Genomic DNA, 26,754 nt, shown 5'->3' with positions numbered 1-26,754 from the left:
GGTCATTTCTTCGAACAGTATTCCATTATACACATTTCAGCATTCTCAATGTGGATCATTCAGTTTCAGTTTCTAGCACTACAAGGGCTTCACAAACATTGTACATAAGGCTTTCCTTCTTTATAATCTCTTTGGGATTAATCCCGGTAGTAACACTGCTGGATCAAAGGGTATCACAGTTTTACTTTTTGGATGTTCAAACTACTTCAAAATGGTTGGATTCATTCACTCACCACAATGAATCAATGTCCCAGTTTTCCATCCTCAAAATTCATTATTTTCCTGTCATTTTAGCCAATCGGACAGAAGATTTTTCACCAAAGATGGGAATTTTAGAGTTTTAAGATCTTCATTAGGATAGGAACTATACATTAAAACTTTCTGTAATTACAGTGAATATATTTTCGAAGGTTTTCCTGACTTCTTCAGTATTTCTATGAGTGAGAAGAAAGTTAGAGATCATTTATAAAGTCTTCATGATGTGACATGGCCTAGTGCTGTACTGCACATTGTTTTTACCCCTACCACCTGGATTACGATCTCCTCATGATAATGCTTGGTTTGTGAAATAATTAGGAAGATACAATCCAGTAATTGCTTTTTTGATAGTTATGATTATACTGACACTTATTTTTTTTTTAAATACTTGGATGAAATCATTACTGATATCAACAGTTTTTGGAGGCCTTGGTTTTTATTTTCATTTCCCACTTAGTTCTTCAGCCTTGTGTACTTTTTGATACCAAGTAGTAACATTGAGGGGGCTATGTTAGAGCTCTATCTCTGGTACTTACTGGCTATATGAGCTTCTCTTGGCCTTAGTTTTTTTGCGACAAAATGGGGGTAACAACACTATATTTACCTATTTACTGGATTGTCTTGAGGAAAGTGTTTTGCAAACTGTAAGAATGTTGTTGTTATCATCTATGTTGGTTCCTTTGGTTCACCTTCATTTGATCTTCTTTCTGTACCTATTATATCTGTGTGAGCAGGCCTTCTTTAATCCATAATTTACAATCACATTTTGTTCCAAAAATTTGCTTCTAGGTTATTTATTAAAGGGCAGCTAGGGGCACAGTGGATAGAGCCCTAGCCCTGGCCCTAGAGTTTGAAAGACTCAGTTGAGATCTGGCTTCAGACACTGGCTGTGTGACCCTGGACAAGTCACTCGAGCCCGTTTGACTCAGTTTCCCCATCTGTAAAATGAGCTGGAGAAGGAAATGGCAAATCCCTCCAGTATCTCTGCCAAGAAAACCCCAAATGGGGTCACACAGGATAGTATACAACTGAAAAGTGAACCAGCAATAGATTGATTAGAAGATTGACTTAATCCTTCCAATAAATGCTATGTTATAAATGGTGGTTAGCTTCTCAATTTAGCTTTAAAAGTTTATTTAGTTTATATAGTTGCTAAAATGTTTTCCACTAGAGGAAGGAGTTAAAGAAAAATTGCCTGAATATTCCAGAGAAGTGGTGGAAGATGGGGGTGGAGGGTTGGTTGCCCCTTCCTTCCTCTATGGAGCCTTCTTGGTTCCACACCCCCTGCTGCAACCTTCCAATTGCTGAAAAGAAGTGTTGTGGTTTCCCTTACATTTTGTGGTCTCTGGGCCAGACACCTTCAGTTCGTTCAGCCAGTTCTGACTTAAGGCCTTTCCTTGTCAGCCTCTGCTGTGGTCTGTCTAGATCAGGGGAATAGAATCAGGCTTTCTTTCATGTATGTGTGTTGACTCCCAGATTCATTGTTGATTTATCGAGTTCTCTTCAAGTATTTCTAGGGCTTTCATGCAAGGTCCTGCACTAATTCTGCCTGCCTCAGAACAGAAGTAGGAGCAATTGATAGCAGTTGCCTTTAGACAGATTTGGGTTTGGTGTGAGGAAGGCTTCTTATTTTCTGTATTTTCTGGGAGCGAGGGGGGGGGGGGGGGGGAAGATTGTGGGCTTCCTCTCACCGTAGCTTTTTAAGATTGGGAGGAGAAACTCTCCACAGATGAGAGAGAGAGCATTCCTTTTCAGGTGCTGATTATCCTAGATGGTCTCTAGGACCTTTCCAAATATGAGAAAAAGTGGGGAGTTCCCTGGCATGATCTTCCTGAGAAAGGAACGATGAGAGTGGCTGGCCCGCTTCTCACCCTGACCACCAGGTGGGGCAAGGCACTCAGGACAACTTGATGAGCCTATAAAATAGTCTGAGTTTTGGTGTTTATATTAGTTTGGTTTGGAGTAAACTACTGTTTGTAACTCGGAAAGTCCCAGCATCTGTGTATACCTAGGAAACAAATTTACTTTCTGACAAGATAGGAAAATTTATATAAACCTATTGACAATTGCTCTTTATTCACCTCCACTGTGGAGCCACCTTCACTGGGTGCCATGAATGAATTCAGGGAAGATTTTTTGCTCTCTCTTTGTTATAGAATGCATCTGGGAGATGTTTATCTTACAGTAAGTGGACTCCAGCCAGCAATTTTAGATTCTGGCAAAGGGTAATGACACATGCAAGCAAATTTGGTTTTGTTTCCAAAATGTTTTAGAAAAGCTTTCTTTATCTAGGATGGGATCATTGGGGTGATAAGTCATTAATTGTTCCTGCAGATGTTTTATTTAAACTCTGTCATACAATAAAGATAAATAATATTAGAATTAGGGGGGTAAACTAGCAATTTTCTTTATCAGTCAAATACACTGTGAGCTTAGGCCATTCAGCTATTACTTTGGTTGTGTCTTCACTATTATCCTGAGAAATTGAGCACATTTTGGTGGTGATTGTTGGGAAAATGCTTCAGTATAGATCTTTCTAGGGTCCTTGAATCAATGCAACATCAATATTCAGTTAGAATTTGTTAGCACTACCATATAGGCACTTAAAGTATAGAAAAGTGATGCTCTTTTGGTTCAAGTGTCCTTTCCTAGGCAGTATAGATTTTAGGAATATATGTTCTAGGATGCTGTGGTCCGGGTTTTCATTACTTCTCCCTCTGTTGTTGTAATAGCCTTTAATTGGTCTCCTTCAAGTCTTTCTTCTCTTTATCCTTCTCATGGTTGCCAAGGTGATTTTACTAAAGCCTAGTCTGTCCATGTCAAACTCCTACGCAATATACTCCAGCCTCTGTTATTTCCAGGCTCAAATAAAAACTTCTCTTTTAGGTAGTTTCAGCTGTATTATATATTACTCCCCTTCACCTATTCTCTGTTTCAGCCTAACTGACCTTTGTACTTTTCCTCATTTTTTTTCATATACAGTAATTCATCATCTGTCTGTGTTTTGGGATTAGTTGTTCCTCCTGTCTGGAAAGCCCTACTTCTTTGTCTCACTCTTTTGGAATTGCTGATTTCCTTCAACATTCATTTCAAGTGTGCCTTCTGCATGAAGCCCTTTCTAGTCAGCCCAGTTGTCCTCCTCTCCTCTCCCCTCCCCTCATTATCTTATATAGCATACATATGTGTATATATTTGTATTTATGTGTTTTGCCTTTGTCTCCAATGCCTAGGACCATGCTTCTTGAAAAGCTGACGCTGAATAAATGTTTATTGATTGACTGATTGACAGAATTGTGTGGAAGCCTTATCTATGCAGTGGGAATAGTGATTTGGAAAAAATTTTAATGCTAAGGAGATACTTACAGGGGATCCTTCTTTTCAATTCAAAAAGTCTTCTGAGGTTTTGGGGGCTGTGCTGTGTCATGAGACTTCTTTCCCTGGACTGGACCACAAATCTCACCTCAGATTTTTTTGGGTTCTTATAGCCCAGGATAAAACACTTTCTTCATTGGCATCCAAAGGAAGTCATATGCTCCTGCTCCAGGGAGTGAGCTAGTAAGGGGATGGTAAGCATAAAAACTATTAGGACTGAGGACTGCTTTGTATCCTAGTTTTTGCTGAACAATTTTAGGAAAGTAAACACTTTATTCTCAAATCCAGTAGTCTTTTCCCAGTCCTCATTTTTCTCTGCCTTCCTTATGTAGTATTTGAGTACACTGAATTGAGCATGTGACCCTTGTTATGGTTTGACATCGACCACACACTCCTTTAAACTCCTTCCCTTGGTCTCTGTGACTCTTTATCTAGGTCCTTTTCCTGCCTCTTTTGACTTCTTCCTTTACTGGCTTCTTGATTCTTCTTCCTGACTTCTGACTATGGATATCTATCTCTCCAAAGCTTAGTTCTTGGTCTTCTGTTCTTTTCCTTTTATATTTAATCCACTAAGATCTTCAAACATTATCCTGTGAATAAATCCCAAATCTTATTATCTCTAGCTGGAACCTCCTCTCTATAGACTTTTAGAGGTGGAAGAGGCCTTAGAGATGACCATTGAGCCTTGTCATTTTATAGGTAAGAAAACAGTAAAATTACTTTTCCCAAAGTCATACAGTTAGGTAGAACCAGGATTTAGAGTAAGATGATTGGGGTTGATTTCAGCTCTGCCATAAACTACCTGTAATTTTGGATGACATTAAATAGCCTTTGTGATCTTTGTTATTCTCCCCTATAGAACGAAGAACTAGGCTGAAATCAGGAGTTTTTAATATGGAGTTTGTGCTTTTTTTCTCATAAGTTTTTCATAGCTGTGGGTAAGAACTATAGCTTTAATTAAACAAAGGAGAGAGGCAATTACAAAAGACAAAAGATAAATTTTATTATAGGAAACTAAAAAAATTTTATACAAACAAAATTTATATACCTAGGATAAGAAGGAAAGTTATTGCATGGAAAAATATTTTTGTATCACATGCTTTGATAAGAGTTTGGTATATAAGATATATAAACTATGGACAGATATCTATATATATATGGATGTGCCAATCAATAAACATTAAGTACACAGGGCTAAGTATGATATTTTTATATCTAGGTTCTCTATATCTGACTAAGAGCCATTCTTCAATAGATAAGCAGTCAAAGAATTTGAAAGATAGTTTTAAAAAGAATCAGAAACTATTAAAAACTACATGAAAGAATACTCCAAATTACTAATGGGAAGAGAAATGCAAATCCAAACAATCCTGAGTTTTACTTCATTCCCTGAAAATTGGGAAAAATTTCAAAAGATAGAAGGAAGGGAAAGAAATGAAGAAAAAGGAGTGAACATTAGCCACTAGAAAGCAATTTGGTGCTATGCCCCCAAAGCAGTTAAACTGGACATAACTCTTGGCCCAGTGACCAAGAATGATAATATTGTAAAGACAAACAACTCTGAACACTTAGGCATTCTGATTCAACACAATAACCAGCCACAGTTCCAAAGAATTCGATAATGGGAGTAATGGACTTAGAATACTGATTGAGGGCTACTCCCTCCCCCTAATTCCATCTGTATCGTGTGTATGTATAAAATATATTGATTTTGGATATGACCATGTGAGGCTTTGTTTTGTTTGACTCCACATATTTGTAATGAGTTTTGTTTTCCTTGCTTTCTCTACGTGGGAGAGGGGACACTGGGACTGAGAGAATGTGGACCTAAAAAGAAAAAATGGAATGAAGCATCTTTTTAAAAGGATGGGCATATTTTAATTTAGACCAACAGATAATTATTCAGTGCCTTCTGTGCACAAGGCACTGGTGTTAGGCTAGTAGGCAGAGAGGAAAGTGAAGGCCCCAGGGGAGGCCTTGGTGGACACTTTTGTCTGAAGCCTGGGAGAAGGATGATGGTCTGTCAAAGGCTACTGTGAGAAGCTGTCACACAGGTAGGAAGCCGTTTCCCTCGGGTCCTTTTTTCCTTTCTCCTTCTCACCAGACTCCTACAAAATGTTGTTTATCCTTTTTAACCTTCTTGTTCTCTTCCACTTTCTTTCTTCCTTGCGACATAGTTGAAACTTTCTCCTGCCTGAAGTTGTCAGTGGTTTTACATGCAAAATCCCAGCGTTCTTCCTCAGTATCATGCTGCGCTTGATACTATTGATACCTGTCTCCTCCTGGATAATTTGGCCTTTCTGTTTCTGTGACTCTTCCCTTGCTTGGGCCTCCTCCTACCTGTCTGACTCCTTCTTCATTTCTCTTTGCTGAGTTTTATCCACTTGCACACTGGGAATATGCTCATGTCCTCTTCTCTCTCATCAGTTTCCAAGGACCCATTATCATCTCCAGGTGTTTAAACTTCAGTTATATGCCCATTAAATTGCAGTAGTCACCTAGTGATCTAAGATTTAGGCCTAAGCTACTTGTCAGTTTGCTCCGAAATTTTGTTGATAGCTCTAGTTTTTAATGTGGAGAAATTTTTATCAGTGATAATGATTTCCAGTAATCTCTATTTACATGGATCATTGGCAAATGGAGTCAATTTGCCCAGCTTTTCATTTCTGTTTTGTTCCTAGATGCAGACCAATGCCCAGTGTCCCAACAAGTGCCGCCTTTCAGGTTCTATAATATGCTCTTGTGTCCCTTAGCATGCTTGGAATTTGTGCAGGCTGTGCTGGGGTAGGGAGAGGAGGCTTTCTTTGTCACTGCAAACAAGGAGCAAGTTCTTCTCCCCGCTCTCTGCTGCACCAATGTCGCGCCAGAAGCTTTCATCACTCATGTAAGAAACTGATTTTCTTTAAAATGCACACTTCTATTTCTTTTAAAATAAAAAGATACTGTAACTGTAAGTTGTTTTTGGTTAAATGTAATTATTTAAAATTTTCCATATTATTCAAGTTAGCAGTCAGCATTTTGTGTGTGTTTGTAAAAATATTTCTGGATGCCTAAATGTTTTCTATAATATCTTTACCTTTTTAAAAAGAGTGTCATATTTTCTTTGGTAAGAGATTGGTGGGCTTCAGGATATAGTGCAGATATAAATGAAAGTTGGCCCCAGTCTTCTACTCTTAGCACCCATTTCCTTCTTTCAGCATCTGCTCCCTCTGATAATGCCGGGGTTTCCTCTGGCCAGTGACTCTTGGGGGGGGGGGTCCTGGAAAAAAGGAAGGGGAAGGAGGGTAGAGGGGAAAAAAAAAAGGGAAGAATAGATCAAAAGGATTAACATAGATAATAAGAGAAAAAAAGGAAATATTTTGGACATTTGAAACTCCACATATTTTTTCTCTTGCATTTCAGTTTTCTTTGTGTGGGCTCTGTTTAAAGCAGTTAATACTGCTTCCTTATATTTCCTGTATGCTTCAGGTTGGAGATGGAGAGAGATGATTTCTGCTGAGGAACAAGGCAGCTGTAATAGTAGTCTTTGAGTTACAAATCATGACATTTGCCATAGTAGCTTAAATTTGGTCTTTTCTTATCAGGGCAAACCGATGCTAGCTCTGGAACATTGGTAGCATCGTGCTCTGGATGTGATCATATTGGATTATGTCTTGTTTCTTGATTATAACTAGCTTAAACAAAAAAAAAAAGAAAAAGAAAAATGCATCGATTGTTGGATTCTAGGCAATTGCAGAAAACCTACTTCTTTTGACAAAATGTTCAAATTACCTTACATCTTTTGTTTCTATAATAATTATATGATCATAAATTTAGAGGCATCCTTATTTTTACAGAAGAAAAATCGCATCTCTGCATAGAAAGAATGAGGAAAGACAATATAAAGAAAAAACAGGCATTTTTATTTGATTTCAATTACATTACATTACATTACATGCCTCCTTTGGATTCCATTGTTATTTAAATTATTTTATTAATTTTTTTTGTTTTAGCATTGATGTCACTTTCTAGCCCTTCCTTTCTGCCCTGTCCCCCTTGTCCCCTACACCCTCATGCCAAAGCATTGACTATCTCTGATGAAGCAAGGCTTCATGTCTTACACAAAGTCCCTCACTTTTTTTCTACTGAGAGGAAAAGGCTTGCTTTGCTCCCAGGCCTCTGAAGTCAACTAACCACTCAATGACCACTCGATGTGCTAGACTGTTTCTGTCTCTCTTCTCTCTCTCTCTCTCTCTCTCTCTTTTTTTTTGGGGGGAGGCAATTGGGATTAAATGACTTATCCAGGGACACACCACTAATGAGTGTGTCTGAGGGCAGTTTGGAACTCAGATTCTTTGGACTTCAGTACCAGTGTGTCTCTGATGGATGGTTTTCCTTTACTTTAAGGGATTGTTATCAATTGGGTCTTAGCTGTGCTTACATTGCTCTGCAGACTTCTTGTCTTCCCAAACTTCTTTGAATGATTTATAGTCTTTTATTTTAAATGGAGCAGCAATATTTCCTTGCTTTCCAACATGGGCAAGGAGGAGCCACTTTGTTCCCGTTCTTTACTACCACAAAGAAGTTGCTATAAATAATTCTATCCATTAAATTTGTTATCTAATCGTAAGTCAGTTCTTCTCTTTAATTGACACCCTATTTTACTTCTTACAGAAGTTTTCCTTATAACCTGCTCTTGGCTCCTCCAGCCTCTCTCACCAGCTCATTCCTTACTGAGAAAACAGAATTTTCTGTGAGCTCCCGGTTTTCCCCTTCTCCAGATCTCTGAGCCCCTTGACGTCTTTCCACATTGTTGCCTTCTTCCCTCTAGGGTCTGATGAAGAAGTAGCTCTTCTCATCCAGGCGGACTTCTTTCTATGATCCCATCCCCTGCTGATTTCTTTGCATCCCTGTTCTCTCTTCTTCAATCTCTCCCCATCATCTACTGATTCCTTCTCTGATGCCAGGTTTCCTCCATCTTTAAAAAATCCTCTGCCCTTGGCATCTCACCAGGTTGTCATCCTAGCTCTCTCCTCCCTTTGAAAACAAAACTTTGTTCTCATCTCTTGACCCTTTTTGGTCCAGAGGGGCAGGCATCTCTTACTAACCCTCACCCCTTGCTGCATCTGACCCCACTGACCATCTGCTTCTCCTGGATGCTCTCTCCTCTCTGTTTCTAACACTGCTCACCCATGCTTTTCTGGTATCTGACTGCTCCTTCCTGGCCTCCTTTATGGTTTGTTGTCAGTACAGGGGATGGGTGTATATTGGGAGAGTGGCTGAATAGTAAGAGTGGCTGAAGAGTTAAGGGAACATTATTTTTATTTAAGGATCAGAGGAAGCCGATCTTTTTTTTTAGGTCCAGTGGGAACTCTGGCTGGGAAATAGTGTAGGTTAAAAGAGACTTAATGAAAAAGGGGGGATGCATCCTGGAGCAAGGTTCAGGAGGAGGCAGGGGAGCAAGTGGTTGGGCTTGAGGAACTTAAGGAATTGTGTAGTCAAGAGTCTCTGCAGACGGTTCCTCTCGGCGGCCAAAGGAGGAAGAATTGAGAGGGTGATCATCCTGAGAAGCTGTGAGGAACTGAAGAAGGTGATAGGGGTCTTGAGTCTAGAAGCGAGCCAGGTCATGGGCCATGGGCCATGGGGACATGGATGGGACTGTTGGGGAGAGTGGAGAGATGAAAAGCTTTTGTTACTGGGGTGAGATAAATGACAATGACAGAGCATCCTGTTTCTTTGGCCCTCACTCGCAGGGAGTAAGGTTATTTGGGGGAATTTTCACATTGAATATCCAAGTCCGCAAGAAAGCAGGAGAGGGGATAGGGAGGAAAGTCATGAGCTAGGGCTAACATCATTGAGAAAATGAAAAAAAAAAAAAAAAAAAGAGGGAAGTTGATCTCAGACTCCTTTCACTTTGAGGTGCTATTCATCGTCAGGATTACAGCTGCTGTTGGAGTACTTCTCTTTATCCTCTTATGCTTCCCTCTGGTTCTCCTGCTCCCCTCTTTTACAAAGAAGTAGTAACCTGCTTCAGTTCTACTGCCTTTCCCAAACCCTTCCTTTCTCAGTCTCTGACCACAGTAAAGACAGGAGTCAAGAAAAACCGAGAGGAATAAACACATTGGAGCTCCTGGAGGGAAATTTGTACTGATCCAGTGGTTGCCTACTCACAGGAATAGCTGTTGTCGTGCCAGTTTACAGGTTTCCTCCCGCGCCTCCCTCTCCCCGCCCCCTTCCCTGGCTCGGCCCCTTGGTAACAGGCTGGGGTGTGCCTCCGAGCTGCTCTGGCGCTCCTGGCAATCCTCTCCCACCTTTTCTCCTCTCCGTGCCCCTGCTCGTTCCCCTGCAGTCTTTTGCTTTTGTATGATGGAATTGTGCACAGGAGACAGTCCTTAGATGTCAGTTTCTTGTGATCCCGCTCTCCTGTGTTTGCCTCCCTCGGGTTCATCCCTCTCCTGTCCCTTTCTCCCCTTGCATGGGTGATGCACTCCAGCTCCCGGATTTTGTTGTTCCCTGTGAAAACTGTCAAAGCAAAATCTCTGTCCAGCGGTCCCATCTGGTCCTTGAAGACACTTAGATTCTGAGACGATGCTTGTTTCTTTACTTTCTGGTCATTATTTCCTTCTTGTTGCTCAAATGTATTTACTTTTTAGGTTTTCTTGACACTTAAATTGACATTTCAGTTTCTCTACTCAGCTCTGGATTTTTCAAGAGGAATCCTTGGAAGTCCTCTATTTTATTAAATGTCTGTGTTTTCGTTTTTAGGATGATGCTGTTTTGCTGAGGGAATTATTCACATTTTACTTTGTCTTTTAAAACATTATAAGTTTTCTCAACCTTTGTAGTAGTAATTGTCAAATGTTTTGTAATCCTGACTGTAGTTCCTTTTTCTTTCTGGCTGCTTGCAGTAATTTTTCTTTAATCTGAAAGGTTTGGAGTTGGCTGTAATTTTTCTGGCAGTTTTCATTTTGGTATTTATTTGATGTAGTGAGTGGAGTCTTTCTATTTTCATTTTGTCCTCTGCTTATAAAAATTTTAGGCAATTTTCATTCATAATTTTTAAAAATATGGTTAAATATGATTTAAAAATTGCAGATTTAGTTTTTTGGCTCTAGTTATCAGTTAGTTTGATGAATCTGAGCTTACCATTCCCTATTTTCTGGTTCAATTGATAAAAAATATTTGGTCTTTCCATTTTATTTTTAGTATTTCTTAATGTCTCATGATGCCATTGATTTTTGTTTAGTCCATCCTAATTTTTGAGAAATATTATTTGGATAAGTCTTCACACGTAGTCTATAAACTGTTTATTCTCTCCCCAGTGGTTTCCTCTAGAGTTCATATTTAATTTCCATTTTTTTCATTTTAGAGGTCTTGTTTAATCTATAATCATTTTAAAACTCAATTAATTTCTTCCAAGAATTCCAATAGACCTTGTAAAGTTGTTCCTGTAACAAATGTTTTAGTTCATTTTTTTTTTTTTTTTTTATTATGAGGGAAGAGTTTTTGAACTGGGGCAAGGCAGCTAACGAGGAGATGGCCAGGGAATAATGGGAGGTGTATTTGGAGTTAGTCTGGACTGATATACTGAATCTCTTGAGGTCCTGATAACCCCCCCCACCCCCCACACCCCCCACACCTTTACCCCAATTTCTCAGAGTTTTTAGTCCTTTAGGGCAGGCAGCATAGTTTGCTAACTGTGGCCCAAAGATCGGATCCTTCTTGCAGCCTGCTTTTGTGTGATCAATTTTTTTTGTTTTGTACAATAAAATTTTTACTTTGAAATGTCAAAAACATTCTACCTCTCTTTACTATATAAAAACGGGTGGGTGGATGGATGTGCCCACTTAACCTAGAGCAGAATTTTCTAGCCCTTGCTCTTCTGCTGGGGAAGGAGATGATTAAGGATGAGCTTAAGGCAGCATTCCCATCCTGCCTACTCACTGGCTGAGCTGGAGGAGTGTCCCTTTCAGCTGCGGTTTTGGCGTAGACAACTGCTACTGGTGAGTCTGAGAGGTGCATTACAGAACTTGACCAGTTTAGTTTTGACAGAGTTTACATGTGACTTGTCTCCATCGTTTGCTGAAGATTCATTTCCTGAGCCATCATGGGAATTTTTCTAACCCCTTAAGAACTAAGAAGAGACATTGTAGAAAATGCTCATATTAGAGTTAGATAAACCTATACCAGGAGGTTCCTCAGATCCTGTCTACCCCTTAAAGCAGGACTCTGTTTATCTATCTGCCTTTTTTTTTTTTTTTTTTTTTTTTAAATAAAGCTTTTTATTTTCAAAACATGTGCATAGTTTTGGGCATTCACCCTTGATAAATCTTGTGTATTAAATTTTTTCTCCCTCCCTTTTCCCCACCTCTTACCCTAGACAGCAAGTAATACAATATATGTTAAACATGTGAAATTCTTCTATCATTTGATCTATCAGATCAAAAAGGGAAAAAAATGAGAAAGAAAACAAAATGCAAGCAAATAACAACAAAAAGAATGAAAATGCTATGTTGTGATTCACATTCAGTTCCTATGGTTCTCTCTCTGGGTGTAGATGGCTCTCTTCACCCCAAGTTTATTGGAACTGGCCTGAATCACCTCATTGTTGAAGATGGCCACGTCCATCAGAATTGATCATTGTATAGTCTTGTTGTTGCCATGTAGAATGATCTCCTGGTTCTGCTCATTTCATGTAATTTTCTCCAGGTCTTTCTGAAATCAAACTTCTGATCATTTCTTACAGAACAATAATATTCCATAATATTCATATACCACAATTCAGCCATTCTCCAACTGATGGGTATCCACTCAGTTTCTAGTTTCTGGCCACTACAAAGAGGGCTGCCACAAACATTTTTGCACATGTTTCCCTTTAGTATTTCTTTGGAGTATAAGCCCAGTAGTAACACTGCTGGATCAAAGGGAATGCACAGTTTGATAGCCCTTTGGGTGCAGTTCCATGTTGTTCTCCAGAGTGGTTGGATCCAGTTCACAACTTCACCAACAATGCCTCAGTGTCCCAGTTTTCCTGCATCCCCTCCAACATTCGTCATTATCTTTCCCTGTCAGCCTTCTTAGCTTTGCTCTGGGATTGTCCTCAGACAAGGAGCTGCCTCCCTGTGCTGGTGTGTCCTTCCCAAACTTAGGTTTCTTCTGTCTGAATTGTAGGCTTATTAGAGATTGGTCCTCCTGAAACCAAGCTTTATGAGTTATCTTTTCTCTTCCACTTCACTATACTGAGTGTCCGTCTCGTGATAAGCAAGATTGTTTTATCTCCCCTCCTTCTTCTCTTATTCATGAATAAGGCATTAAAAAAATTGGGGGGGGGGGCAGCTAGGTAGTGCAGTGCATAGAGCACCAGTCCTGAAGTCAGGGCTGAAGTCAGTGAGCTGAGTTCAAATCTGGTCTCAGACACTTTACATCTCCTAGCTGTGTGACCCTGGGCAAATCACTTAACCCCAACCGCCTCAGCAAAAAAAAAAAAAAAAAAAAAAAAGGTTTGGGTTTTAAAAATAGACAAATTTGGTCAAAATAAATGCTAATTTCAGTACTTTTCCTGTATTTGCACCTACAAGCCTGAAAGGATCTATCTGTGTCATTTGCTTGATTTGGAAAATGAGAAAAATTGTGGAATTTAAGAGTTGCAAGGGACTCCAGAAGTCACTAATTATAACACATTATAAGAATCTTTTTCCTATTCCTATTTTCCTATTCCTGCAACTGTTCAGCTGCCTCTGTTGACTATTTGGGTTTAAATCAGGCCTCAGACACTTAACTAGCTGTGTGACCCTGGGTAAAGCACTTTGCCTCTTTTTGCCTTAGTTTCTTCATCTGTAAAATGGGGGGAAAGTTAGTAGTACCTATCTCCCAGAGATGATGTGAAGAGCAAATGAGATAATTGTAAAGCACTTAGCCCAGCACATAGTAGGAGCTGCATCGACGCTTGTTCCCTTCCTCTCTTGTCTAGTAGAATCACCTTGACAAACAACTCTCCTTCCTTCCTCCACCCGCTTTGAGGCTGGCCCCATTTCCTGACCGCCCCCCACATTTGGACAGCTCTGATGGCTATGGGGATCTGCCCCTGTAATCTCTGCTCATTGCTACCAGATTTAGCCCCGCTTATGGAGGACATCTTGTACCTGAGATATCCATGTGCTTCTGAAGTCTTTACACATTGATGAATTTGTTCATCTAAGCCTTGGTGCTGAAAATCCTGCAGTCATGTTCCTCTTCCAGATGTGCCCCTCCAGTAAATGTGCACCCTTCTACCCTCCATCACGTGTGCATTCACATGTGGGTCTTCAATTTCTGCCTTGCCAAGAGTTCCTTCCCATTCACCTAGAAACGGGCTCATAGGTTGAGAACTGGATTGGGTCTGTAGGGAGTTTTGGACCACATCAGGAAAATGATTTGAGAATTTTACTGGGATTGCCAAACTCAGGTACTGCTGGTGGAGGTGATAGAGTCCGAGCAAGTGGCCTGTTCTCTTTGTCTTTGTAAACACAAGCTTTTGATTTTGTGATTGGAATGGGGTTTTATTGCCTGAGTCGTCATTTAAAGTACATCCAGAAATTTAAACATAAAATGCTCTTTTCTTTTTTCAGTGACGCCATCTGTAATTTTGTCATCTGCAACGATGCTTCTCTCCGAGGACAGCCGATCATCTTTAACCCCGACTTCTTCGTGGAGAAGCTCCGACATGAAAAGCCTGACGTTTTCACCGAGCTTGTGGTCAGCAATATCACCAGACTCATTGACCTGCCGGGCACTGAATTGGCCCAGCTGATGGGGGAGGTGGACTTGAAGTTACCCAGCGGGGCTGGCACGGCGTCAGGCTTCTTCAGATCGCTCATGTCTCTCAAGCGCAAAGGTGGGAAAGGGATTTCTGAAGGACGAGCAGCGTTCCCCCAACATCCTCATCCCTAGTGATTCCCTGATTGATTTTAGGTTGAGGAGATGCGCAATCCCAAGTGAGGAGTATGAGTCTATTCATGGGATTTTGTGTAGGCTTTAAATAATAAAAATCACAAGGGGGAGTGGTGAGAGAGCCAGTCTAGAGTAAGAAGACCTAAGTTCAAGTCCATCTTCTGACCCATTCTGGCTGGTCAGAGTTAGAAGGAGTCGCCACACTGGGAGTTCCTAACACCATTGAAATCCCCCTGAAAATTACAATATGGTCATAAATATAATCATAAAACTGAAGTATATGTAATATACCTGAAACAAAAATTTTCCTAGCATGGTTTGTATGGTAAAGTGCAAAGTCACTTAGCATTTATTAAATGCCTCTTATAGGCTGGGTACTGTAACTGAGTGTTGGGATACAAAGAAAGGGAAATGACCATTCTAGCTTGCAGGAAGCTGACAGTCTGATGGGGAAAACAACATGGAGATTACAGACAAATGAAGTGCTGTGTGCATAGGGCAATCAGGACTGGTCTCAGAATATGAGATGACTGGGAAAGGCTGTTTGCAGGGAAACTTGAGGAAAGCCAGGGAAGCTGAGGGCTGGAGATAGAATATCAGGTACTTGGGGAGAGAAGGTGTTAGAAAGTTGGAGAGTAGGAAGGGGAGGAAGGGCTTTAAAAGCCACAGCAAATGGTATTTGTGATCCTGGAATTAAGAGGGAACCATTGGACTTTATGGAATTGGAGTGTGCATGTGCATGTGTGTGCACAGGCACGCAAGTACATGTGTGTGTGGTATGTGCATGTGTCTACATGTATGTGCACACATGTGGGTGGGCATGTATGTGTGCATGTGTGTGTGGTTTCTCATGGTTTTCCTTTCTAGTTATGATTATTCAACCTAACAAATATGAAACATGTTTAAAATGGTGGATGTGTAGAACTTAGGTTAGATTGCTTGTCTTGGAAGAGAGGGGAGCTAAGGGAGAAAGAGAGAAAAAAATTAGAACTCAAAATTTTACAAAATTGAATGTTGAAAACTATCTTTACATGTAATTTGAAAAAGTAAAATACTATTAAGCTGAGAGGGAAAAAAATCCCCATATGTCTCCACCCAAAATGCCTTTGTCTTTTGGAATCTCAGTCTCTGCATCTGTGAAATGAGGGGCTGAACTAGGGAACCTCAAAGGTCTCTTTCAGCTCTAAGTCAATGAAGCTTTGGAAGTAGTTGTCAGCGTGAGTGGTCCCTTTTCTTTTATGTTGCATTACTACTGAAATCCAATTCTGCTTACTTGAAAAACAAAACCAAACTATACATTGAAAAGAACATGGATAGAATGAAGAAAACAGAAAATTTGTTCTTCGAGGGCTATAGTACTCAAACCTTCTCATTCGATGGACTACTTGACTAGCTCCATAATACGTGAATGTCTTACCTGTTTGTGTAGTCCATGACTCAAAACATTCTGTTTTTGATAAGGTATTAATGAGATCATGTCTGATTTTTGTTAAACAATAAATTATTTGTATGAGAATGTATCAACATTTTAAAATCATAACCATTATATAATGAAATTAGTTCAAAAGAATAACTCGTTCTTATTATATGTATGGCTAATTTTTCAGCATTGACCCTTGCAAAATCTTCTGTTCCAACTTTTCCCCTCCTTCCCCCCACCCCCTCCCCTAGATGGCAGGTAGTCCCATTCATGTTAAATATGTTAAAGTATATGTTAAATACAACATATATATATGTATGTATATATACACATATTTATACCATTATCTTGCTGCACAAGAAAAATTGGACCTAGAAAGAAGGTAAAAAAACCTGAGAAGGAAAATAAAAATGCAAGTAAACAATAATAGAAAGAGTGGAAATGTTATGTTGTGTTCCATCCTCATTTCCCATAGTTCTATTTTTGGGTGTAGCTGATTCTCTTCATTACTGCACAATTGGAACTGATTTGGATCCTCTCATTGTTGAAGAGGGCCACGTCCATCAGAATTGATCATCATACAGTATTGTTGTTGAAGTGTATAATGATCTCTTGGTTCTGCTCATTTTCCTTAGCATTATTTCATGTCTCTCCAGGTCTCTCTAAAATCATCCTGCTGGTCATTTCTTACAGAACAATAATATTCCATATCATTCATATACCATAATTCAGCCATTCTCCTATTGAGGGGCAGCCATTCAATTTACAGTTTCTAGCCACTACAAAAAGGGCTGCCACAAACAGTTTTGCACATATGGATAACTGATTGTTCTTAACACTTTGGGAGCTGCTGCCTTGATGTTCTGTTGTACTTATGAAGTATCTTCCTGTATGTGACATAATGCCAGATATTCTACAGAATTAAACAGAAAGGTTTTATTTATTTTTTACCTCAAGCAGCCTGTGGTCTAATACTAAACATTGGAGAGAGAGAGAATAAATTAGAAACTCCTTCATATTACTTGTGGTATTGCTTAGTGTTATTTAGTACAGTGCTTTAACCTTCAGTCGGCTTCTAAATTAATTTATTGACCCTGTGAAGTGATTTTATGGATCAATAAAATATATAACTATATTCTGTTTATTTAGGAAGCTTCAAGGCTTTAAATAAGATGATACTTATACTGTATGGGCAAACTTGTTCACTGCCTTGCTTTATGGTTTTTTAGAAAAAGGAGTTGTATTTGGATCACCATTGACAGAAGAAGGCATTGCTCAAATTTGTCAACTGATTGAATATCTACACAAAAGTAAGTCTATTGTCACTTTTGATGTCCTTTTCATTATTAGAATGTGTAATTTTTTTTGCTGACAGAGAAGCTAGCCCCATGGCAAAAAAGTATGCCATACATAATTTGACTTCCAAGTTCTGTGATGTGCTTGTATGTTTAATAACTTTGTGTATGAAAAAAGTCTACATCATATGTCAAGTTTCATTTTCCTGTTACCTTGAAAAGGATTCTTGCTAAAAAAAAATTGGCTCTGATGCATCATAAAAATTATAGTTAATAGAACATTATAATTTATGCATATTCTGTATGATCTAATTCCCCCACATAATTCCTTTAAAAGAAATTAGTCAAATTGATTCTCAGAATCCCAGAAAAACCCCTGGTTTAGGAATCCGAGAGGTCTATATTTCAGTTTTGGCTCTACTACTGATGACTAGGTGATCCCAGAAGATGTCACTGACCTTGGAGTCCTCTTCTCCAAATTAATCCAGATGATCTTCTTCAGGCTGTTCTCATTTCTAACATGCTGTGATGAAAGTAGATCACATAGGTAATTTGTCTTTGTGGAGAGTAATTAGAATGTTTTTTCAAATTTATATTAAGTCAGTCAATAACAATTGATTAAGTATATACCTTGTGCCTTCTTGTGTATTCTCAGTGAAAAAGAAAGAAATGGAAATATTTTTTTGAAATAAGAATCTTAGCTCAGTACAGAAAAAGGGTGGGTTATATACGTACACACACATATATAATGTATATACATATATACACAGTTGGATTGAACTGAAATAGAGGCTAGAAGATGAAGTGGTCCCATGATACTATTTTAAAGGTGTACTTGCCTCTTTAATGAACTCACTCCTACTATAAATACTTTTGATTGATCTAAAGACCATTTAATAAAGTTCTTATTACATAGTAGAACCTATTTTTGGTGGTGGTGTTCATTTATTTCAATTGTGTCTGAATCTTCATGATCCCATTTGGCCTTCTCCAGCTCATTTTTTACAGATGAGGAACTGAGGCAAAGTTAGGTGATTTGTACAGGGTCACACAACTAGTAAGTAAGCTAGTAAGTGTCTGGGGCTGAATTTGAACTCAAGAAGATGAGTCTTCTTGACTCCAGGCTTAGCATTCCATCCGCTGTGCTACCAGTTGCCCCAGAAGAATCAAAAGGATTTCTTAACAAATATTTCTTTCTGAGAAATGCTCTTGGGGCAGCTGGATGGTGCATTGGATAGAGCACCAGCCCAGAAGTCGGGAGGACCTGAGTTCAAATGTGGTCTCAGACACTTAATACTTCCTAGCTGTGTGATTCTAGGCAAGTCACTTAACCCAATTGCCAGGAAAAAAAGAAAAAAGAAAAGAAATACTCTTGCTTCTGTGAACTGACAGCTAAGTGGTTAGAGAGTCTCCTTGGTTATGCACTTAACCCAACTAGAAGTCAGTCAGCCAATCAACATGTATTATTAAGCATTTTCTGTGTCCCACAATATTAAGACTAAAAAGTAAAACAGAAGGGGTATATTAAGCTGGGAATCTGGAACTAGGTTTAGCAAAGTAGATCTGTATTTGTGAGTGTTGTGTTGGACCCTGTCGGAGAATAAGATTTTCTCTAAAGTAATAACTATTTTGTTGATGTTTATAGTATACAGTGGTGAGAAGTATATTTATGTTGATGGATACCATACCTACATTTTAAGGAGAACTTAAAGATTATTGGAAATGGTATAAATTGCACAAAAGTATACCTGCCAAAACAGGCATATAGTGTAATTTATACTGTTTCCAATAATCTTTAAGAGAGGGTTTAAGAACTATATGAATATAAACATAAAACACTTTTTACACAAATATTCAAATTTAAATAGTTGAAGTAATTTTTTGTGGGTAGATAAAACCAATATTTGAAAAATGATAATTTTACCTAACTATTTATTTGGTGCCATCCCAATTAAATTACTAAAAATTATCTTACTGACTTAGAAAAAAAATAGTAATAAAATTCATTTGGAAAAACTAAACTTCAACGACACCAGGAGAAAAATATGTAAAGGAAGCGGATTCAGCAGAATCAGACTTTAAACTATATTATAAGATGATAGCATTGTTGAAGTGTAAAATTGTTAATTTTTATTATTTTAAATTAAAATTTTCTTGTATAAATTTGTGTAGCCAAGAGTAGAAGGAATGCAGAAAATGGGGAAAAATTTTCATAAGACAGTCTCTCATATAGGATATGATTGGTTAGGAATACTGCTGTGTAGGAAATGATGAGCTAGTTGATTTAGAAAAACATGAGAAGACTTAGATTTATGAAGAAAGATGCTCTTCACCTTTGGAGAAGCACATGACAAGTTGAAATAAGCAAAGTATGTCCTTACACATATGTATATTGTGTGTTTTTATATATATATATTTCCATGTTTAATTGGAGCCTTCTTTGGAGTGAGGAATGGGGATGTGTGGGGTGGGTGCTAGACCCCCCCCTTTCCCAAATTAACTAATCAGAAACATCTACAGGTTCAAAATAAAAGCAGTCCCTGCAGGGAAGAGGCTCAGACGCACACCTGGGAGCCATCCAGCTCCCACCATGTGCTCGTGAACCTGGCCAGTTTCTGGCTTATCCAAGATTTAAAAAGTAAAAGACCGGAGCCTTTTCATTGGCTAGACTAAAAGGATGGAAGCATCTTTGACCAATGTCACTTCCTGTGGGCCTGACCTTTAGAGGCTCCCTGCAGCCCAGAGTTCAAGACTGGGAATAGGGATCGTGTGACTTCCTGAAACCTGAGGTCCAAGACCTCATCTTTCTGCTTGGGGTTAGGGATCATGTGACTTAGGCCTAGTCTCATAAGCTGAGAAAACTCCATCCTGTCAGTCCCATTCAGGGAGACGGAGGGGAAATAAAGTAAAAATGCACAGTGGAGAACAAAGAAGAGCTGGGCAGCTTTAAAACCGATGTGTAGTATTTATTATGTAGGTTTTCTTGAAATGGAAATTTGTTGTTTTATACTGAATCTTCTATGTTCTGCTGTGTACATGGCAGTGTTTACTTTTTTCTTTTCTTGCTTTGTATTTTAAATTTAAAAGTTAAAAAAATAAAAACAAGCAAAATGTTGTGCTTTTAGTACCTCTAAAAAAAATAAAGAATATTTCCCTGCTTGGTTCCCAACTGTTCTGGAAACCTGTCTCGTTGCTGTAAGGATCAGAGGCTTTGGAAACATGTAAAGCACTGTTAAACTCTAGTTATAAGTGTTATTACCAAGGGGCTCCTCTCTAACCGGGTTGGTCATGTCTGGATGGATTAGTAAGATCATTCTGAGGCTCTTCAAATGGATGAAAACCCTTTCTGATCCTAGGTTAAACTAGAGCTTTCCTTTTTCCAGAACCACTTAAAATCCATCACAGATAGTGCCTAAAACCATCTAGAACCACTCTGGTGAGAGCCAGGTTCTTGTCTAGGAGAGTCCCAGGGTTTAAGGTGATACCAGCTGCAAATAAAGAATTATGTACATGGAAGTTCCTTTGTTATTATTGTGGCAACAATATCATTACCACCATAAAGGCCAGGGAAAAACCCAAGAGCTAAGAAAATGGTGCATATTAGCATCCCAGTTTTCTCTCTTTCTCTTTTGGCCTCTTTTGCTCTTCCACTGGTTTCTTCGATCCTGAGAAGATTTGCGAGTAGAAGGTTTATTTAGAGTTCCGGGAAACAGTGTCCGGCAGCAAATTCTAAGGGATGCCCTTAACAATGGTGCGGACATTGACTTGGATTCCGGGGAGTTTCACTCAAATGATGTAGCCTCTCTGCTGAAGATGTTTCTGGGAGAGTTACCGGAGCCCCTTCTGACCCACAGGCATTTCCACGCACACTTGAAAATTGCAGGTAAGTCAAAGTACTAAGGAGATGCAAAAAGCACCTTTTAAACTCAGTCAGTCCTCTTAAAGCCTGTGCTATTTTAAACCATATTACATTGCCACTGGTCTTAATGTTATTAGACAGTTCCATTCACATTCAAAGGATGGTCCAATGTTGGTCTTCATTTTCAATATGTAGTAAAGAGTACAGCAGTTTTTAACCTTCTATTATATCTTATACATGAGCTGACCCAGCTTTCCTGGGTGGGGAAGTTGGATCTGAAATCAATGAGTAGAAGATAGTGAAGAGCCAGAAAAGTGTAAGGAAAATGGGAGCTGCTCTTTTTTTTTTTTAATCCCCTGGGGAATAAATCCACACTGATGACCTCATACAATGATATCAGGTCAGAGGGACGGATGAATACGATATTTTTCTGCTATCTGGAAATGCCCTTTTGTTTTTATTTTCATTGCCATGTAATAATAGGAGAAAAAGGACTTTATGAAAATAAATCATGTTGAGTTGCAAAATATAAGAATCTTTGCCTTGAAATGTCCATATCTCTTTCAAGAAACAAGCAACTTGACATTAAAAGTATGTGTAGACACCTAAATCAGTAAAGGGACATATGAGTCTTTTTCATGCCTTATAATTAAGATGAAATGGTGACCTTGTTTATTTTTTGTATTTTACTGCACACTCTGAATTTTGCTTGTGAATCTGATCTGTGGAGTGACTGATTTTTTCCCCCCTCTTTTCTGAACTACTTTTCTTTGGCTTCCAAGATCTCATGCAATTTGATGATAAAGGAAACAAGACCAGCATCCCGGATAAAGAACGTCAAATTGAAGCCCTGCAGCTGCTCTTCCTAATTCTCCCACCGCCCAATCGTAATTTGCTAAAACTGCTGCTTGACCTCCTGTACCAGACAGCAAAGAAACAAGACAAGAACAAGATGTCTGCCCACAACCTTGCCCTGATGTTTGCCCCTCACATCCTGTGGCCGAAAAATGTAAGTGTCCAGAAAGCCTTGACATTGCAAGGTCAGGCAGGTGGTCTCTTTGAGTTTAGATCGCATCCATTATCTCAGTACTTTGTACCCTGTCTTCAAGGCTACAGTCTCACAGTCCCACTAGGATGGGATACTACCATGTTTTCTATCCACCCATCTGGAAGAGGGCTGGTGATGGAAAGAGCACTGGTCCTCCAGGAGCCTGGCCTTAGCCCAGGGCTCTGTCATGGACCATGGGACCAATGTTGGCCAAAACATTCCCTCCTCTGTGAGAGAGGGATGTGAGCCCTTGTACTGTCTGGCTAGAAGAGTCGTGTAAAAATTGATGGGAGATGCTTAAGGAAATTGATAAGGAACTATAAAAACTGAGCATCTCAGGGAAAAACAGAGTGTTTGCACAGTCAGTTTCAGGTTTCTGAAATAGTATCTTATTTGTTATTTCAGTTGCATTAAATTTTATAGCCCCATTTTTGGGGGAGAGGTAATGCAGCTAGGGGGTGTTGTTATGCACAGAGCCCAGGGCCTGGAGTCAGGAAGACTCATTTTCCTCAGTTTAAATTTGGCCTCAGACACTTAGTGGCTATGTGACATCCTGGATAAGTCACTTAAACACTTTGTCTGAGTTTCCCCTTCTATAAAATGAGCTGGCGAAGAAAAAGATACTCCAGTATCTTTATCAAGTAAACTCCAAATGGTATCACAAAGAGTAGAACATGACTGAAAACAACTGAACAACAAATTTCACTTTTTATTAAATTTTTTTGTTTTAAATTTTTTATTTCAAATTGAACCATCAACAAAACATCCTGATAAGTAAATGAAGTAAAGATTATACATAAAATAATAAAGTCAAAATCACTGATAAAATTATTTTTTAAAAAAATCAGCTAAAACAAAGTAATAGTAGATATACGCCTTTTTGGTTCTTCTCTTTCTGATTTTTTTTTTCCTCTGTATTTTTGCCCTGGATTTTATTATTATCTCTGTCACATCCTTGTCATCATCATCATCTACTTAGTTATTGTAAATAATGTGCTTCTGTTTTCTTCATTCTGCACCATTCTTCCCTTTTTTGTATTCATGTTTATTATTTCTTAAGGTGTAATAATATTGTATTCCATTTATATTAGTTTGTTTACACTCCTCAATCATTGCACATATGGATTGTTTCTATGTTTTTGCTATAAAAAAAAGCTGCTCTGAGTAATTTTATACAGAGAATTATTTTTTTCCTATTTCAATAAGACCATTATGATGTCCTAGTTGCAGGAATCATTAAGTCAAGGGGTGTGAACAATTTTATAGCTTTTATTATTCACTGTCATACTTTTTTCAAAAAAGATTGCATTATTTCATGCCTCTGCTGGCAGTGTAATGATTTGTTTCTTCACAGTTCCTACTAACACTGAATTTTATGTTTTTAACTTTATCACAAGTTGTACTTCAGAACTCTTCATTTATATTTCTCAGATTATTAGAGTAAAAAAATTTCAGGTGGTTGATGTGTAATATTTTGCATAACATAATGAAAGTATATATGGGTTTGGGAGGTAAGAGACAGGTATGTTGAGGAAGAGGAGACATATCATGTGGTCTCCAATTATGTCCTACTCAAAGACTTTTGGAGGCACTTCCCCAAGACTGTGAAAAGGAAAGAATAGATGGGTTGTGGCCAACAAGAGGTTAGGACCTTGTTAAAAGGAAAGGGCCAGCAGAGGAAGCTGAGTTCTATGATTTTGGACAGAAAGGAAAAAGGGCAAAGATGAGTTGTTGTATTTGTAGGAAACTAAAAATGTTACTTTGCCCCTAGGTAAAAATATCTTTGTGTCTTTCTATCTTTAGAGGAATCTCAGCTTCTCTGAAGGTAATAATATCTAGCATTTCTATAGTACTTACTGTGTGGCAGATACTGTGCTAAGCATTTCATTATCTTGTTTGATTCTTACAACAACCCTGGGAGGTATTATTATTATTATTATTTCCTCACTTTGCAGATGAGGAAACTGACACAAACAGAGATTAACTGACTTGCTAGACATGTTCAACTAGTAAGCTGAATTTGAACTCAGACTCTGCTGTGTGCACCGTGCTAAACTGGTAGAGATTGCCTCCTTCTTACCTAAGTTTTAAATTACTTCCTTTCTGGCAGTTTTGTTTTCTTTCTTACTCCTTGAACAGGATGAAAAACTGAAGAATTAATTTCACGTGGATTCTTAGTAATTCCATAGGTCAAGGGCACTTGATTCCTTCTGGATACTTCATCTCCTATGGAAAACTTCTAAATAAATATTTTATTTTCTAGGGGGAAGGACTCTTTCAACATGCTAGATATATCATAATAGTTATGGTGGATACCATGATTTTGGAGAAAAAAGTTAATTTGTAAATAAATGAGGCTTTTCTCTCTCTTTTATCAAGGGGCTTATTGCTTTGCATTTATTTTCTTCTTCTTTGAACAGGTCACTGCAAATGACCTTCAGGAGAATATCACAAAGCTGAATAATGGGATGACTTTTATGATTAAACACTCTCAGAAACTTTTTAAGGTAGGTGTTATACCAGGATGGAGGCAGCAGTAAAATTAGTGCCAGTAGGGAGGGAATTTAGCTAGATGGGAGTGGAGCTGAAACTTAGCATAAGTTTTGTGGACTATAGTTTATATCCATAAGCATCAACCCAGTTGGGAATAAAATGGAGATGCCATTTGGTCTATACAAGCAGCAGTAAAAGAGTCCTCTGAGATTAGTCAGATGGAATCGGTGAGTCTGAATCAAAGACTTGGAAGCAAAGGGCGAGGGGTCCTGGCAAAAGTTCTGGTCGTGTCTGAGGGACACAAAGTCTGGCTCTTGGCAAGGCTGGAGGACACAGGGCACCGGCAGAAGGCCTGGTGCTTGTCCTGCCAGGGGCTTCCTCATCTGCTGTGACCACAGGCCAAGTCTTCAGTCCGGGGCCACAGGGACAGTGACCTGCGGTGGAGGAGAAAGGGACTGCTAACACCTGAAGGAACAGGCCCGTCTCCCGCTGGTTCCCCTTGCTGTCGGCTCCTCTTGCTAACAGAACTTTCCCTCTGCTTCTGACTGTGGTCAAATGCAGTTAGCTTCAGAGCTCAGCCGATTAACTACTATGCCGGGGAGCTCAGCACACAAGGTGTGCTCTCCCAGCCATTGAGGCCTCCTGGGGTCCAAGTGATCCAGGGTTAAAGCTGAGACAGTGGAATTGTTTCCTTTCATTGCCCTCCATTAACAGGCCCTTGTGGAGCCTACATTTGATTGGGGACTATCACTATTGACTCTGCTTCTTAGGGTTTCCAGGCCTGGGGTCATCATGGAGGTGGAGAGGAAGCTCCCTGAGGGAAGGGGCGAGGATTACTCTCGTCTTTGGGTCCCCATAAGTGCTTGTTGGCCAATTGGTGTTCCCTTGGGTTCTCTCCTGGTCTTGGTCACTAAGTTCTTAGTCAGTTTCCTAAGCTGCCTTGAGAAGCAGTGTGGATTTTATTGCCTCCAGCTCTGCCCTTTGCCCCCCTCCTGTCTTTGTTCTTGAGGCTTTTTCGGTGTTCTTTTCTTCTATTGCAGGGTAATTTTTAGAGTTAGAAAAAGCACTTTAGATCTCAATTGATTTAGAGATATCAAACAAAACCAGTGAGTGCAGCCTGAACTGGAATAAAATGTTAATAGGTCATGTTTAACAAAATAAATAAAAATACAGTGCCATGTAGGTAATATGAATTTGTGGGGTTTTGAGTCAATATAGAACTTGCAGGTATCTTTTTCTCTTTGAGTTTGACACCATTGCTAGTCCAACTTCTTCGTTTTATAGAAGAAAAAGCAAAGCCCCAGTGATAGCAGCCAGACTAGGACCTTTTCTGTAGATCATGTTTCAGTTCCTACTATACTTAAGTGCTCCATTCCCCATTAGGTCCTGGTTTCTTTTTATGTCTTATTCAGGCTCCAGCTTATGTTCGGGAATGTGCCAGGCTGCATTACCTGGGCTCTAGGACTCATGCATCAAAGGTAAGCATAGGGAATTGTTTTTGCTGAAACACAGGATATCAGGACCAAACCAGGAAACTGCATTAATGCTAAGCTTTAATAATAATAAACATTGTATAAAATAAGGTAAGCAAAAGTGAAAGCCAGTGTGACTCAAGCAGAGGTGAGGCAGAAAAATGTAAAACTTCAAACTGCTTTTTTTTGGATACTTGTTTAGTGTCACAGCTCAAAGATAGCCAATTACTTTGAGATTAGTGAAAGAGTGGCTAAGAAGGGGAAGATGATGATGGGTGGTATGGAAAGGATGGGAACTCTGTTTATCTGTGCCTTCTTTGTGCCAAAAATTTTTGCTGATACAGTATCAGAAAGATTGAAACCATAGTCCACAAGGCTTCAGAATGTGTTTATTAATTATTTTTAACATCTAGAATTGTGAGCACAGCAGATCCAGCCTAGAAATGCCATTTAGAAATTGGATTGTTCTAAGTAATTTCTGTTAAGTCATACAACTATACATGTTGTATTCTTGTTTTTAATTCATTGACAAAGGAAGAGCCACTCTGAATGAGGTAAAGTATGGCCTGTAGATCTGGGATGGAAGCCCTAAGTGACTAAGAAGAAAATCCATCATATCATACTGATAT

At 39.1% G+C, this 26,754-nt stretch overlaps 1 protein-coding gene across 2 annotated transcripts in view; it reads left to right on the top strand.

Annotated features, from left to right (window-relative positions):
* The window catches only part of ARHGAP19 (Rho GTPase activating protein 19), a 48,308-nt gene that overhangs the window by 4,573 nt on the left and 16,981 nt on the right, over window positions 1–26,754 (top strand). Inside the window, exons 1-7 of one of the 2 annotated variants that reach the window (XM_031956190.1) lie at window positions 6,312–6,514; window positions 14,217–14,482; window positions 17,188–17,268; window positions 20,927–21,136; window positions 21,895–22,121; window positions 24,581–24,667; window positions 26,066–26,131. In XM_031956190.1, coding sequence (XP_031812050.1) covers window positions 6,486–6,514; window positions 14,217–14,482; window positions 17,188–17,268; window positions 20,927–21,136; window positions 21,895–22,121; window positions 24,581–24,667; window positions 26,066–26,131 — 966 coding nt within the window. In that variant the 5' untranslated portion in view covers window positions 6,312–6,485. Of the gene's footprint in view, window positions 1–6,311; window positions 6,515–14,216; window positions 14,483–17,187; window positions 17,269–20,926; window positions 21,137–21,894; window positions 22,122–24,580; window positions 24,668–26,065; window positions 26,132–26,754 lie in introns of those variants that run through there. The other variant, XM_031956189.1, reaches the window with a different exon arrangement.

This window comes from Sarcophilus harrisii, chromosome 2 (genome assembly GCF_902635505.1).
Source record: "Sarcophilus harrisii chromosome 2, mSarHar1.11, whole genome shotgun sequence".
In the NCBI taxonomy this organism is placed as follows: domain Eukaryota; kingdom Metazoa; phylum Chordata; class Mammalia; order Dasyuromorphia; family Dasyuridae; genus Sarcophilus; species Sarcophilus harrisii.
Note: the sequence above shows the minus strand (reverse complement) of the source record. Positions and strands in the feature narration are given on the sequence as shown.